This window comes from Miniopterus natalensis, chromosome 9 (assembly GCF_054644295.1).
Source record: "Miniopterus natalensis isolate mMinNat1 chromosome 9, mMinNat1.hap1, whole genome shotgun sequence".
NCBI classification, from domain to species: domain Eukaryota; kingdom Metazoa; phylum Chordata; class Mammalia; order Chiroptera; family Miniopteridae; genus Miniopterus; species Miniopterus natalensis.
The window spans coordinates 52,805,639-52,819,589 of NC_142089.1; the positions used below are offsets into that span (position 1 = coordinate 52,805,639).

General features: G+C 40.2%; 1 protein-coding gene across 1 annotated transcript; it reads left to right on the forward strand.

Moving 5' to 3' along the window:
* The first annotated feature begins 660 nt into the window (after positions 1–660).
* Positions 661–13,411, forward strand: DNASE2B (deoxyribonuclease 2 beta). Its single transcript, XM_016220626.2, has 6 exons — positions 661–782; positions 3,704–3,881; positions 8,007–8,088; positions 10,401–10,562; positions 12,152–12,349; positions 12,700–13,411. Exons 1-6 carry the CDS (start codon positions 676–678, stop codon positions 13,038–13,040), a joined length of 1,068 nt encoding a protein of 355 aa, XP_016076112.2. The 5' UTR covers positions 661–675; the 3' UTR covers positions 13,041–13,411.
* Positions 13,412–13,951: the final 540 nt, after the last annotated feature.

Consider the following 13,951-nt stretch of genomic DNA (forward strand, 5'->3'; position numbering starts at 1 on the left):
ATGTTTACCTGATTCCATTACAGCCAATTGGACACCAAGCCTCATTAAAATACCATGTTGAATGGCTAGAACCAGGAGGCGGAGAGCATATGTAAACATCTTTGGTAAAACACAACTGAGTTTGCTCTTACTTTGAAACAACCCTTTGAAATACCCTTCAGGAGCTGTTGCATTAAGATAGAAAATATTGCAAGCATAGATCCCAGTTATTACTAACCCATAAGGTCTTGTCGTTTCTGTTTAATGTGTGAACCACAAGCATTTGCTCTTACTCAGAGAGAAACAATCATGAGAGAGAGAATCATGAAATATATTTAATTCAACATCTACTTATCAACATGGAATTCCCCTGCCTACTGAACTTTATATTACTCAATGTTCACTCCAAAGGGTTAAGTATATATCCTTTTTTTCTCTCTATAACTTTTTGATGACTTTGCAAACCAGTCAACAATTCAGCACAAAGGCCTCCAGAGTCACGCTGGCATGTTGTGACAGAATCACAGGACTATGTGGGATTCCTCCCATTCTGAGAATGCCCGAACCATGAACAGCAGAGATAAATGAAAGCGAATGTCAGAGCCAGCACAGCCTGAGAGAGACCTGAAACCCAGACTCCACAATCTATGGGGAAAGCTTTCTACTGTGGCATGGAATAGAGGTGACAGATGGAAAATGACAAGTCTTCTAAGAACAACCCTTGCTTTGCTCTTCCTTGGCCTCTTTGGGGTCCTGGAGACGACAATATCGTGCAGAAATGAAGAAGGTGACACTGTGGATTGGTAGGTAAATGAAATGCAAGGTTTGTTGCATGCAAATAGAAAGCCAGAGTGTAGAAGTAAACTGGTATACTGTGAAGTCCCAAAGGAGACTTCTACCAGACCTCTCCCTTAAGAAGACAGGAAATTAAAGTGTGTAAATGGGCTAACTATCTAGATAAGTGTAGGCTTCTGAGTGAGGGAGCTTCCCCCTGAGAAAGAGCTGAGCAGCCCCATGGGCCTGACTCACTGCTCTCAATGGGGCAAGGCTGCTGGCCGCAGGTGTGGGTAGAGCTGACAACTTCTCTCAGTTGGCAATTTCCTTTAATTGCACCGTGGCTTTGCTAACAGAACCCTTCCAACATCCTTTTAGAGACTGACAAATGAGAGAAGGCAGATTACTTTCTTTCCAGCTCTGGAGCTTACGCTCCTTATTATGACAGTGAGAAAGAGGGCGTGATCGTACACAGTACTGTCTGGTTAACCTCGTTTATTAGGTAGCACAAGAAGCTATTGGAGTGGGGGATAGGTCAGTGTTCTCTTGAACAGTGCCAAAGAGTCTAAACACAGCTTTGCATCATGGCCATGGATTCCCCTAAAGCTTTGATCACTTTTTCACTCTTTAATTAGGGTATTTTAGTTTGCCATTATGGCTGGCATCAAGCTTTGTGTAAACTTCAGGCTGGAGAACACAGGCACACTCACTCAGCCTCTGCAGCAGCTACTGAGCTCATCCCAGGCCCCGTGCTAGCTTTGAAAATACAAATATGAACAAAACATCATTCTTGCCCTCAAGGAGCTCATTGTTATGTGTTAAGGGTATAGATGGGACACTGGGGAGCATAGAGCCCAAAAGGCTTCTCTGAGGAAGTAGTTTTGAACTAAGTTTTAAGAACAAATATAAGTTAGAAAAACAAGGGAGATACAAGGGCATCTCAGGCCAATGAAGGAGCAATGAGGAGGTCCAGAGACTAGAATCAAGGGGGAGAGTTTGGAAGCAGTTCAGTATTGCTGGCACTTTAGGGGAAGGTGAGGAGATGGTAGGAGGTGAGCTTAGGGAAACAGGTGAAGGCCAGATCATAAAGAGCTTTATGTACTGAGACCCAGAGCCTGAACTTGACACTGAAAGGGAGCTACCGAAGGACTTCAGGCAAGGAAGTAATGTGGTCAGATTTGTATCTTAGAAAGCCCACTAGCAGTACTGTGGAGGCTGGCCAGCTGGGGACCAGTCAAGAGTCATGAAGACCAATATGACCTTTGCAGCAATTCAGGTGAGAAGAGGTGTGGACCCACCTCTTCTTAGAGAAGTGGTAAAGTGGTAATGCAAACAGAGAGGAGGGAACACTCTGAGAAGACTTAGTAATGGATTGGCTAAAGGTCGTAGAAGGAAAGAGAAGTGAAGAAAGACTTTCAGGTTTCTGGCTTCTGTGACTGTGTGTGTTCCCTAACAGCAGGGGACGAGTAGATTTGGAGCAAAATATCACAAACTTGCTTTCAAAAATATAAAGATGAGCCTCTCTGGAACATCCTTGCATTTAAGTTTATCTGGCCTCAGCATAAAGATCTGGGGTAGAAATCAATTTGGGAATCTTGAACATATAATTGGAGATAATCACCCAAGTAAAATATTTAAAAGCACTAGTTCTCAACTGTTGTGTCAGGGCACACAGATAGTTTACACGCCCTTCACTGGGGGGCCACCAAATTGTTATCAGCATTTAAAAGTTTTTGTTGCCATAACTAAATGGACACATTATTTAGCAATATCAGAAGGAATGCTGAGCTCAGCAGATGGTAAGACCATCTCAAGCTGCTACAGTTTACTGTGAGTTAAAGGGCAGAGTAATACTAAGTCAGCACCAAAGAATAATTTCGTGCTTCCTGCCACATGTGAGGAGCTTGCCCTGAGACTAAGAAAGCATGGCCAGGGCAGAAAAAAAGTTTACTTAAATGGAAGCATAAGACTAAAGAAAACCAAGTACATAGTGAGAAGCTCTTATAGGCAGTTGAGACACTGTTGTGTGGCAATAGTGAATTCATTACAGTGTTTGCTTTACTGTGAGTGGTTGAGGATTAAATGTGGGATCTGTGCCACTGGGGAGTATTTGGGTAGATAGGGGTGCTTTTGCCCTCAGGAGGATTTCAACGATGTCTGCAGACAGTTTTGATAGGCACAACTGGGGAGTATACTGGCATCTAATAGGTAGAGGCCAAGGATGCCACCATGCACTGGACAGTCCCCCATGACAAAGAATGATCTGGCTCAAAATGTGGATAGAGCCCCTTGAGAAACCCTGAGCTAGACGATCCGAACACGCTCACACACTATATTGGTCCAACTACCGCTCCTCCCCAAAAGAGATATACAAACAGAACACAATAGTAGAAGAAAGCAAAGCACATACTTAATTAACCGGCCTTGGCCCTGAACTCTCAATGCAGAGCATTCTGATATCTGAGTTGAAGAACGTGGCTTAGGCCAGAAGCTCAGGGGAGCCTCCACCTACCCTAAAGCCCAAACTCAAATCTCAGACCCAGCCAGCCAGTTGCAAAGATGAACATACAAGAAGTTAGGGCAGAAGAGAAAAGCACACCAAACACTCCAGTCCAGGCCTGGGCCTCGGCGTTCTCCCCAGCGTAGCAGCACGGACTGTGGAAACAATAGGGAGGCACTCTCAACATGCATGTACTTTCACCGCAGGAATCCCACCCACCAGGCCAGGTAATATCACAGAATATGTCCAGGCAGATTCCCATTTCCTTCTCTGGGAATGAGCAAGAATAAGGCGGGCAGGGGAAGGCTAAGAGCTTGAGCACTTCCCTTCGCTTGGATGCAGAGGCCTTTTATAAAATGTGTGATATGAAATATTTAAGTGCTTAACACAGAGGCTGCTATCAGGATAGCAGTCAATAAATGCTAGTAATTCATCATTATCTCCTGTTAGGTTTATCTTTTACAAGTTACCTAAAAGGCAAGACAAGGAAAGTAGAAAGACTGGGCTAGAGTACCTGTACCTAGACTCTACAAGCAGAAGCTGGAGGACAAGTAAGCAACTAATAAATGCCACCGGGAGTGCTTTGGGGAGGACATTAGCACAGCTGTATGAAGCATACGCCTCCAAGGTATGTTATAGTTAATTTTTCATTTGAATCATAGAAAATGTGTAAGACAGAATCCAAAGCTTCCAAAAGATTTTGACTGCTCAGCTATCCACCCCCCCAATCCTAGCAACTTGATCCACAACCTGAATCAATCTGAGCAAGACCTTAGGGGATATGTCATCAGACTCTACAGCAGTGCTTTTCAACTGCTGTTCCACGGCAGACACACTGGGGTCCCGCAAGAATTTTTAAAACACACAATACCTGACTATTTAGTCAGGGGCACTGACTTCTTTTCCCTTAGACTGTCAAATGAAAAAATCACAACAGCCAACACTACAATAACCATCTGGTGTGAATAAATAAAAATTATACCCTATCTTTTTTGTCCAGTTGGCAAAAATACAGATTTTTTGGGGTGCCGCAGAACTTTAGTAATTAGTTTATGTGTGCCATGAGCTGAAAAAGGTTGACAATCACTGCTGTACGGTAATGTCAAATTGTTGGTACATTCAGCGTCGTGCCCAAAGGTATCACTGGGCGAGGCGTGTAGTACTAATTACATGTTGAAGTCTTCTGCCTGCCAAATTCTGCCAGTTTGCTCAGTACTTGCTGTCTTATCCCTCTAATGGAAATAGGGAGGAGAGCCCTCTCCCCGTACAATGTAATGCAGATCTTTGATCAACATGTCATGAGCTATGGGGTTGTTTATGCCATGGTGGTGGTGAGTAGGGGTGACCTATGTAAAGGGTCACTCAGACTTCCTTTTAATGAATCTTTTTCAAAATGCTAGGTTGAGGGCTAGGACTCTAGTTCAAGACCCTAGATCTAACTTGCCTAAATGGAGATTAAACCTGCTACCTGGACTTCATCAGGCGGTGAGCTAACCAGTAAAAGAGATATAGGTAAGTAGGCCTACTGGCTCAGTGAGGGCAGTCTCCCCATGCTCCAGGCACCATCTGAGGTTCAGTGACAAGACACTGCTTTCCAATCAGGGGTGACAAGTCAAATCAAACAATAATCAATGTCCAATTACACTCATGTATGCATTTGCCAGCTAACAACTTATAGAGAAGTAAATACATAAAATGCTCAGCATTTACAATGTGCCTGGGCCTTTGTATATGTTAACTAATGTATTTATTTATTTATTATTTAATTTTTGTTAATCTCACCCAAGGATATTTTTTCCATTGATTTTTAGAGAGAGTGGAAGGGAGGGAGGAGGAGAGAGAGAGAGAGAAACATGGATGTGAGAGAGACACATTGATTGGTTGCTTCCAGCATGCGCCTGACCAGGCCAAGGATAGAACCTGCAACCCAGATACATGCCCTTGACTGGGAATCGACCCTGTGCCCCTTCAGTGTGTGGGTCAACATTCTAACCACTAAGCCACACTGGCCAAGGCTGTTAACTAATTTAATCCCCACAACAATACTGTGTTAGACTCTGGCACTGCTGCACATATGGATCTGAGTATTTATTCAAAATGTGCAAAGCGCTGTTACTGTGTATGCTAATATTCACTTTTTCCACTTGCCATTAAGACCAACCTTCAGAGCCAAGTTACAAAGTCAAAACTTATTTGTAGGCTGTTTAAGTAACTGTGATGTGCCAAGCACTGCTCTAGGTACTTTAAAAAAATATTTTATCTCAGCAAGAACTCTGTTTTGAAATAATAGATTATTATGTAAAATCAAAACTGCCTGCAGCTGCTTCTGCTTTCCAGGGTTGGAGCTGCAGACCTAGAACACAACTCAGAAGTGAGAAAATACACACTTACATTGTTCCCTTTCCCATCTCAGAGACTGAGGAGTGTGGGGTGGGAACCACATTGTAAAGCATCTGTCAGTTACCTTAGTTGGGGCAGATGGTTCTTAGTCTGGCAGAATATAAAAATGATCTTTGAAGGCTCAAAAGTAACTCCAGAGCCTAGAAAAGCAAGAGAGCTAACCTGCTCTGCAATACGAAAAAGGGGTAGATCGGCCCAGCCGACTTGGCTCAGCAGTTGAGTACCAACTTATGATCCAGGAGATCTGTTCCATTCCCAGTCAAGGCACATACCCGGCCTGTGGGCTTGATCCCCACCAGGGGGTGTGCAGAAGGCAGCCGATCAATGACTCTCTCATCATTGATGTTTCTATTTCTCTCTCTTCCTCTCTCTGAAATCAATAAAAATATATATTTAAAAAGGGGGAGTAGATCGTCGTTAGGAATTAAAAAGTAGAAGAAAAATGGAGGGATTTGGGGGACAGGTCAGCTTGATAATGTACAACCATTTAATGTTCATACCTTCAGTAAAACCTGCTCATACACAATGCCTTGAGCGATAGGCTCTAGGGGAAAAAATTACCGTAAAGGGGTTGATTTCCATGTCTGATTGGCGTGGAGCTGAAAGAAGAACAACAATAGTGGGTGATATCCAGGTGAGATTTGGTGTTTTTTGGAAACAAACTATGTGACCTTGAGAACATAATTTCCCACCTCTTGGCCTGGAATTGAACTTCTCACTGCGAGTAGAATGCAAGATCAGACCAAGTGGTTTTAAATCTCAGATATCAAGGTCACCTAGGCCAATGTCTGGATTACATTTAAAATTGTTTCTCTTCTTTTGCCTTTGTAAGTAAGAACCTTCCATATACCCTCCTAATAACACTTACCAAACTATGCTGCAGCTGCTTGTACTTGCCTGTCTATACTGCCTGCTAACCTGGGGGCAGAGACCATACCCTCCTTGTTCAACACCCACTAGTCAAAATAATACCTAACATATGTGTTAAAGGAATACAGCTGTCCAAAGGCCCATGCTTACATCTGCCTGTTCTTAAGTCCATGATCTTCGCCCTGTATCGGAGAGCCTCTCTCCCCACTACGGCTACAACCCCTATAACCTTAGCTGGCTGTTCAAACCTGGTTAGAATAATACACGCCATCTATTCTAAGAATGAATTTCCTCGCTGAATCTTTCCAGAGCCTCTCCACATGCACCCCAAAGGCACACAGTGGCCCATTACCACATTCGCTGCAGGCTTAAAGAAGAACTGTCAGAGGTCTCCAGAGGACGGGGTCAATGCCAACGGTAGCGTTGGTCAGCTGTGGAAAATGAGAGTGAGAAAGCAGCTTACTTTCCTGATAGTTGTAAACGCAGTAGCCAAGAATGCTACACAGATTATGTTGTGAGTTTTTTTACAAATGATTTCAGACTGCATCAGATAATTAAGCTACTATAAGAGATTCAGTTATTGACTTTTTTCCAGAGAGAAAACAAGGGCCTTTTTTAAGGAAATGGGTTGTCCTTTTCTGCTTTTAATTATGTCGCTGAGATTTTTTTAATATCAATTTTATTGGCTTCAATAAAGGTCACTGCTTCATGACACAAGTGAAATGAAACCACACAGAACAAATATAAGTAACTTTCTAACACATAACACTGAAATATTCTCAAAATAGCAGCTTTATCTTGGCTGAGACTTGGCCAACTGTTTGGAGAATTTATTAGTATTTTGCATTACCAGAGGAACCCCAATAACACATACTGAATTTCACCACTTTTTCTAAGAAGGGAAGTACCAAGTGTGAAGCGATACAGAAAGGAACTGAAGAAAAATCCTCCCTTGTCAGTGAGGTGGGGGAGCCGAGAATGAGAAACCCTGATTAAACACAGAGCTATGACTAAGAGGCGAAGCACAAAGTAGGCAGAGGAAGTCAGATCCTGACAACCAGTTCTGCATTGTGCCTATAATATCAACAGAAAAAAACCCAGGTGTAATCCTTGGCTGGTGTTCCTACTTCATTTCCTGAACAAATATTTAAGTACTTTTTTATTATATATTGGTTGCCAAATCAGAATCGTGGGTTCAAAACAACCAAGAGAAATAGGAATGTCATCCTCACACACACACCACAATGCATAGGGCTCCTGTCACACAAGACAAAGCCATGCATGGTTGAGAACGGACTTCCTGCCCCTTGCCTGGTAGGTCCCAGAATTCATGTTGATGAGGAAGCTGCCTATGAGGGGAGCGGATGACTTCTCATGTGTATTAATGAAAGCCCTGCATCGCAGGCTGGGTAGCTGGTAGAAATGTCATGAGCATTTGTAAGTGGAGGATTTGCACCATTGTAACCCTAATGTGCTCCTGCAGAATAACAGCACCGCCTATCTAATATACAATGATGGAGTCCCCAGATCTGTGAATTACAGCAGGAAGTATGGACACACCAAAGGTATGACAAAGGCTCTTAGTTTCTCTTTCCTACTGGAAATCAACATTTTCTTAAGCATTTCATCTTCAATACTCTTACATTCCACACTAAAAAGAAAGCTTTTCTTTTTAATGCTTTATTTTGAATTATCAAAGCACAGGCTTTCTCTATCACAAGTTAAAATTACATAATTTGACTGGGCAATTTCCATTTCACAAATGCCTTTTTCTTAACATATTTTTAGATATATGCTTTATAACAGAAATTCATGCACTGACTACTGGAAAAACCAGCCTCTATGTGTGTGTGTGTATGTGTGTGTGCATGTGTGTATATACATATTAGCCAGGTTTATTGAGGTATAATTTACATAGTGTAAAATTTACTCCTCTCAGTGTCTAGTTCCCTTTGAAATAAACATTTACTTTTAAATGTTTACTTATAAATTAAAAACTTATTTTAAAATAGTTTTTACATTATAGTAATTCTTGTCATATAGTTATTACATATTATAGTGATTTTATTATAGTAACTTTTGGTATTTTTCCATTTATAAGCTAGACAAATTTTAAATGCCAGTAAACAAAAATAAATATGTAATCTTAATACCCATTAGATAATCATACTTAATCCTTTCTACTTTTTCAATCAAGCATATTTTAAAACATTTTAAAAAAACTATTATGACTAGTTTTCAATGCTTTTTCAAAATAATGTATAATGAATAACTTTTTATGGCAGCAAATATTCATAAAGTTTCAAACTCAAATGTTTTCAAGGACAAGGCAAGTAATGTCAGCAAGTGAAGTGGGCTGAACTAGCAAGGTAACTGGAAAAGTACAGAGTACGCACTTGATCTAATAGGGCAGTTACTGCTCAGCATAGCTTATAGGAATGCAATTTTTTCAGAGGATGTTGGAAGCTAGCATTTGTGGGAAATCTCACCAGTTTTTAAATGTTGGCAGTGCATTCAGCATTTTAAAAATACTCTGCAAACACAATAATATGTATCTGCAGGCTAGGTTTGCCCTGTGGGCTGCAGTTTGCAACCTCTGATTAAGAATATAATTTGTAATGGCTGTCAAATGTCATGAGCATTGAGTGCTTTTGATTTAGCCAAGTTGCCATCCTGATAGTCCTATTTGCATGGAATCCAACAATTTTTATAATATGCCACATTCTCCTACTTCTGCACCAACAACCTCCCACCACCACTCTCATTCCACTCTGTTAGTTGCTACAAGGGTTTGGGGGAAAAAACACTGGAAAAGGGTTGGGGCCTAATGTCAAGTGGAGGAGTTCTCTTTGCCAACAGGTGCCTTGACATCCAGTGGCAATCATACCAGGAGGTTAAGATTTCAGCCAAATAGCACACTCATCTGGGCAGAAGATAGCTCCTGAAGGTTATTCAACTCAGATAAACAACAGAATTTTGAACATTTTCTACCCACACATAGGTATGGATTCCATATGCACCGAGGGAGCAATAGTGTGCTTTCTTAAAGGGTGTTTTTGAAAGAGAGATAACTGGCAGGCATTTGGTTTTCACGTAACATTAAGGCAAATGTGAATGAATTTTATGTTTGCATGGTTATATGCAAACTAAAAAGTCTTGTTAGCATACCCAAACTACCCTGATATATTTATAAACACATGAATAGTCATAGATACCTGTCGGACAGGGTTCTTTTTGCCATGTCACAAGATGATGAAAATCTGTTTTCTTCTTTTCTGGCTTCCATTTTATTTTGCTCTAGAGATTTTTACTAAACACAATTAACTGAAATGCTTCAGCATGGCTTTCCTTTATCTCTCTTTGATTCTTTGGGGGGAGGGAGGGGAGCTTGTGCAATTGGGTGATTCTTCTGCAAATAAATAAGCATCCATTCCTTACAACAAATTACTGCAAGTACATTTCTTCATTTGATATTTTCTCTTTCAACTCTGCTTTTGAAAATAGCTGCTTAGCAGTGAAGACATATCTAAAGCTTGCCAAGTGACTGTATAGTTTAACCAGGTCAAATTCCAATTAAGCAAATTTGCATTCTGTCAAAACAAATTTTCTTTGTGGTTTCAACATGAAATTCCTTTTAACTCTTCACAGGACGGCTGACCTAGATTCCCTTTTGTGGTGGCTTATTATCAGAAATGGGGCGATGCAATGTGTGCCTGAATTGGTTTTGAAATCTTTGAGAAAACTGGCTTGTGATTATCAGCCTAATAAAATATTAGCCTGAAGTATAAACGAGCTTAAATGTTGTAACTTTGAACTCTATTTGAAAAAAAGGAGCTTTGTTTTTCTAATTTATCTGTATTAATTGTATCTTTGATAGGTGTACTGCTGTGGAACAGGGTCCAGGGATTCTGGTTAATTCATTCTGTTCCCCAGTTTCCTCCACTTCCTGAAGAAGGCTATGGTTACCCGCCCACAGGGAGACGCAATGGGCAAACTGGCATCTGCGTAACTTTCAAGTACAACCAGTATGAAGCCATAGGTAACAGAGTGTGCAAAAAAGTAGATAGAAATGTTGAAGAAGGGGCTATATTAATATGTTTGGGCTATATTAATAAATTGCTCACCTCACTTGTTTCTCTATTCATAGAGCTTCTGATCCCTTCATTCTAATATTGGCTTGGCCATAGCGAGACTTGGGTCAGGCTTGCTTACTGGAACTTGTTTTCCTGGTCCTTCAATGAATTCTATGAACTTGATCAGGGGTAGTAGTTTCAAATGTCTTCAGAGGCCAGGCAGGTAACAGAAATGGGTGAAACAGGTGAGTGTTGCTCAGGCAGTGGGGATAGTGACAAACTGGGGTGTTGACTCTCCCCCAGCTTCCCTCAAAAGCTTCAGCTCCATCATATTATAGCTCTGCAGAAATGTAGACCTAATGATTACAGATGTCCATACTTTTTTAATAGTAACAGAAAATCTAGGGTTTGTGTGTGTGTGTGTTTATGAAAGACAGAGAGAGAGAGAGAGAGAAGGATCCTGCTTTTTAAATATGGTTGCAATTCTTTTTTTTTTTTTTTAGGTTTTCACTTTCCTTTTCTTCTTTCTTTTTTCTTTTTTTAGATTGAATGTCCTTCCACTTTTTAAAAATCTTTATTGTTTGGAGTATTACAGATGTTCCTCCTTTTACCCCCATTGCCCCCCTCCACCAGTTCCCCCTCCACCCCAAGCCTTCACTGTACTGTTGTTTGTGACCATGGGCAATTCATTATACATATAAATTCTTTGGTTAATATCTTCCCTCCCCCCCCCCCCAAAAAATTTGTGTAGATCTCATATTGCCTGTAGGCTGTCAACCTGACCCTTCTGAGCCCCCAGATGATCTTGCTTTAAGGTCTCAAGCTCAAATGGTCCAATTACTTGGCTTTGAAAAACTATGAGAAGGGTGGATTTGAACAAGCAACACTGTTTTACCAATCAATTTTTACTCAGGTGGCTGCTAAATAATGGCAAGGAGTGACTTGCCTCTAGATAAAAGAGGTTTAGAAATGCTTTTCATTCAATTTTCATCTTATGACAAGGATTTCTGAGCCAAATCAAACACCAGTCTAATGAGTAGAGATCATGTAATGATTAGACAGCTAAATAATATAGAACTTAGGTGTGCACATCATGAGTTGGTCATTCTTAAAGCTGTCTGATTGGTTCATGGGTGCTCTCCACTTTTGTATATGTACACATAGAAGAAAAGACATATGGCCTCCAATGCCAGGCTGCCTGGGTTTCAATGTCAACTCCATCAGTTACAAGCTTTATAACCATGGGCACGTGACATGAATTATCCATTAATTCATCTATAAAATGAGAATAATGATAAACGAACTTACCTAATAATAAGATTGCTATGAGGATTAATTAGTAAATCCACGTAAAACTCATAGAACAATGCCTGCAAAGTAGGAAGTGCTTAATAGGTGTCAACTGTTTTAATCCAAAAGTTATTTGAGAGCTATTGGCTTAAAAAAGGGGAATACTTTTGTTCTGTTTTTTTAATTCACAAAAGACCTGTAATATCAACAAGATTTCCATTTGTATCTTAATTCTCAAATTTTCTTTATCATTTCTTTTTTTCAGATTCTCAGCTCTTAATCTACAACCCAAACATTTATAGCTGTTCCATCCCAGCTACATTTCACCAGGAGCTCATTCACATGCCCCAGCTGTGTGCCAGGTCCAGCTCATCAGAGGTCCCTGGCCGGCACCTTGCCACACTTCAGTCAGCCCAGGGGCAAAACTTCCTCCATTTTGCAAAGTCTGATTCTTTTCTTGACGGTATGAAAGACCATCATCAAACAATATGCTATAAAACTCTGCTGTTGAACTATTTTGGATTGTGTAGAGGAAATTTCCTGATTATTCAGGGGAAAAGAAGTAGAGAAGGGGAGGGGGACATTTTCAGATGTCAATATGGTTTCAGTAATAATAATAACAACTTTTATCTGCATATTACTTTAGCATTTACAAAATGTTCTCCCATCCACTATCTCGATTATGTTGCTATTATTGTAGTTGTGACATCCACATATCAGGGATGAATGATGATTTTCATTCCTGAGGATATTTTCAGAGACTTATCTAAGTATAAATACTAACCTCACTATCTTTCTCCTTATAAACTCTAGACATCTTTGCAGCCTGGATGGCTCAACGGTTGAAGACAAACTTGCTTAGTGAAACCTGGCAGCGAAAGAGACAAAAGCTTCCTTCAAACTGCTCCCTTCCTTACCATGTCTACAATGTCAAAGCAATCAAGATATCTGGACAATCTTACTTCAGCTCTTATCAGGATCATGCCAAATGGTGTATTTCTCAAAAGGGCACCAAAAATCACTGGACATGTATTGGAGACCTAAATCGGAGCCCCTATCAAGCCTTCAGGAGTGGAGGATTCATTTGTACCCAGAATCAGCGTATTTACCAAGCATTTCAAGGATTAGTTTTGTATTATGAGAACTGTAACTAAACTTGGTGAATGGACATATGTACTAACATTTTCAGCATTGACAGTGGATCTTCTTCCAGCAGATTCATTTTTTATATATTGAAAGCCTATGAATGTACTTATAATCCACATATCGTCAAGTAAAACACTTTTCTCCCATGTTTGCCATTTTAAATTCTAATTAGTGGCAATTTATTCACTTTGCATTTATATTTTCTAAACAAAAACTATAATATATATAACTAAAATGAGAATGAAAGAAAAAATACTTGCCCCAGATTAGTCAACTCTCAGTTGCTCATGGACTGACTAACAATCTTGTAGATTAAATTTCACCTCCTTCACAAAGACTTCCATGACTCTCCTACTCTTTTTTTAAAAAAAAATATTATTTTTAGAGAGAGGAGAAAAGAGAGGGAAAGAGGAAAAAAACATCGATTTGAGATGACTCCTACCAGGGATTGCACCCGTAACCTTTCTGTTCCAGGACAACGCCCAACCAACTGAGCCACATAGGCCAGGGCCTATCCACCTTTTTTTTGAAGGGAAAAAAACATCTCTTTCTCTGTGTACTTCATATTATTTACTCCTATTCCTCTTAGATTTTTTTTCTCATTGGTTTATGATTAAGCCATGCTGTTCTTGCAGCTGCTACTTACTAACTGTATGATCTTAGATCATTCACTTGAACTCTCTGAACCTTGGTTTTCTTATCTATGAGATGGAGATAATCAGCCTGACCCAGAGTTGACAATACTACTGGAATTTGAATCTGAATGACCACACCTAGCAAGAAAAGACAAAAGAAAGTTTAGAAATGAGTAATATGTTTCAAAAAAATTTTTTAATCAGGAGAAAGAAATAAAACAGCACCTAAGTGCAGCCCATCAACTTAAGAGAAATAAAGAAGTGTAACATAAAGAAACCAGAAT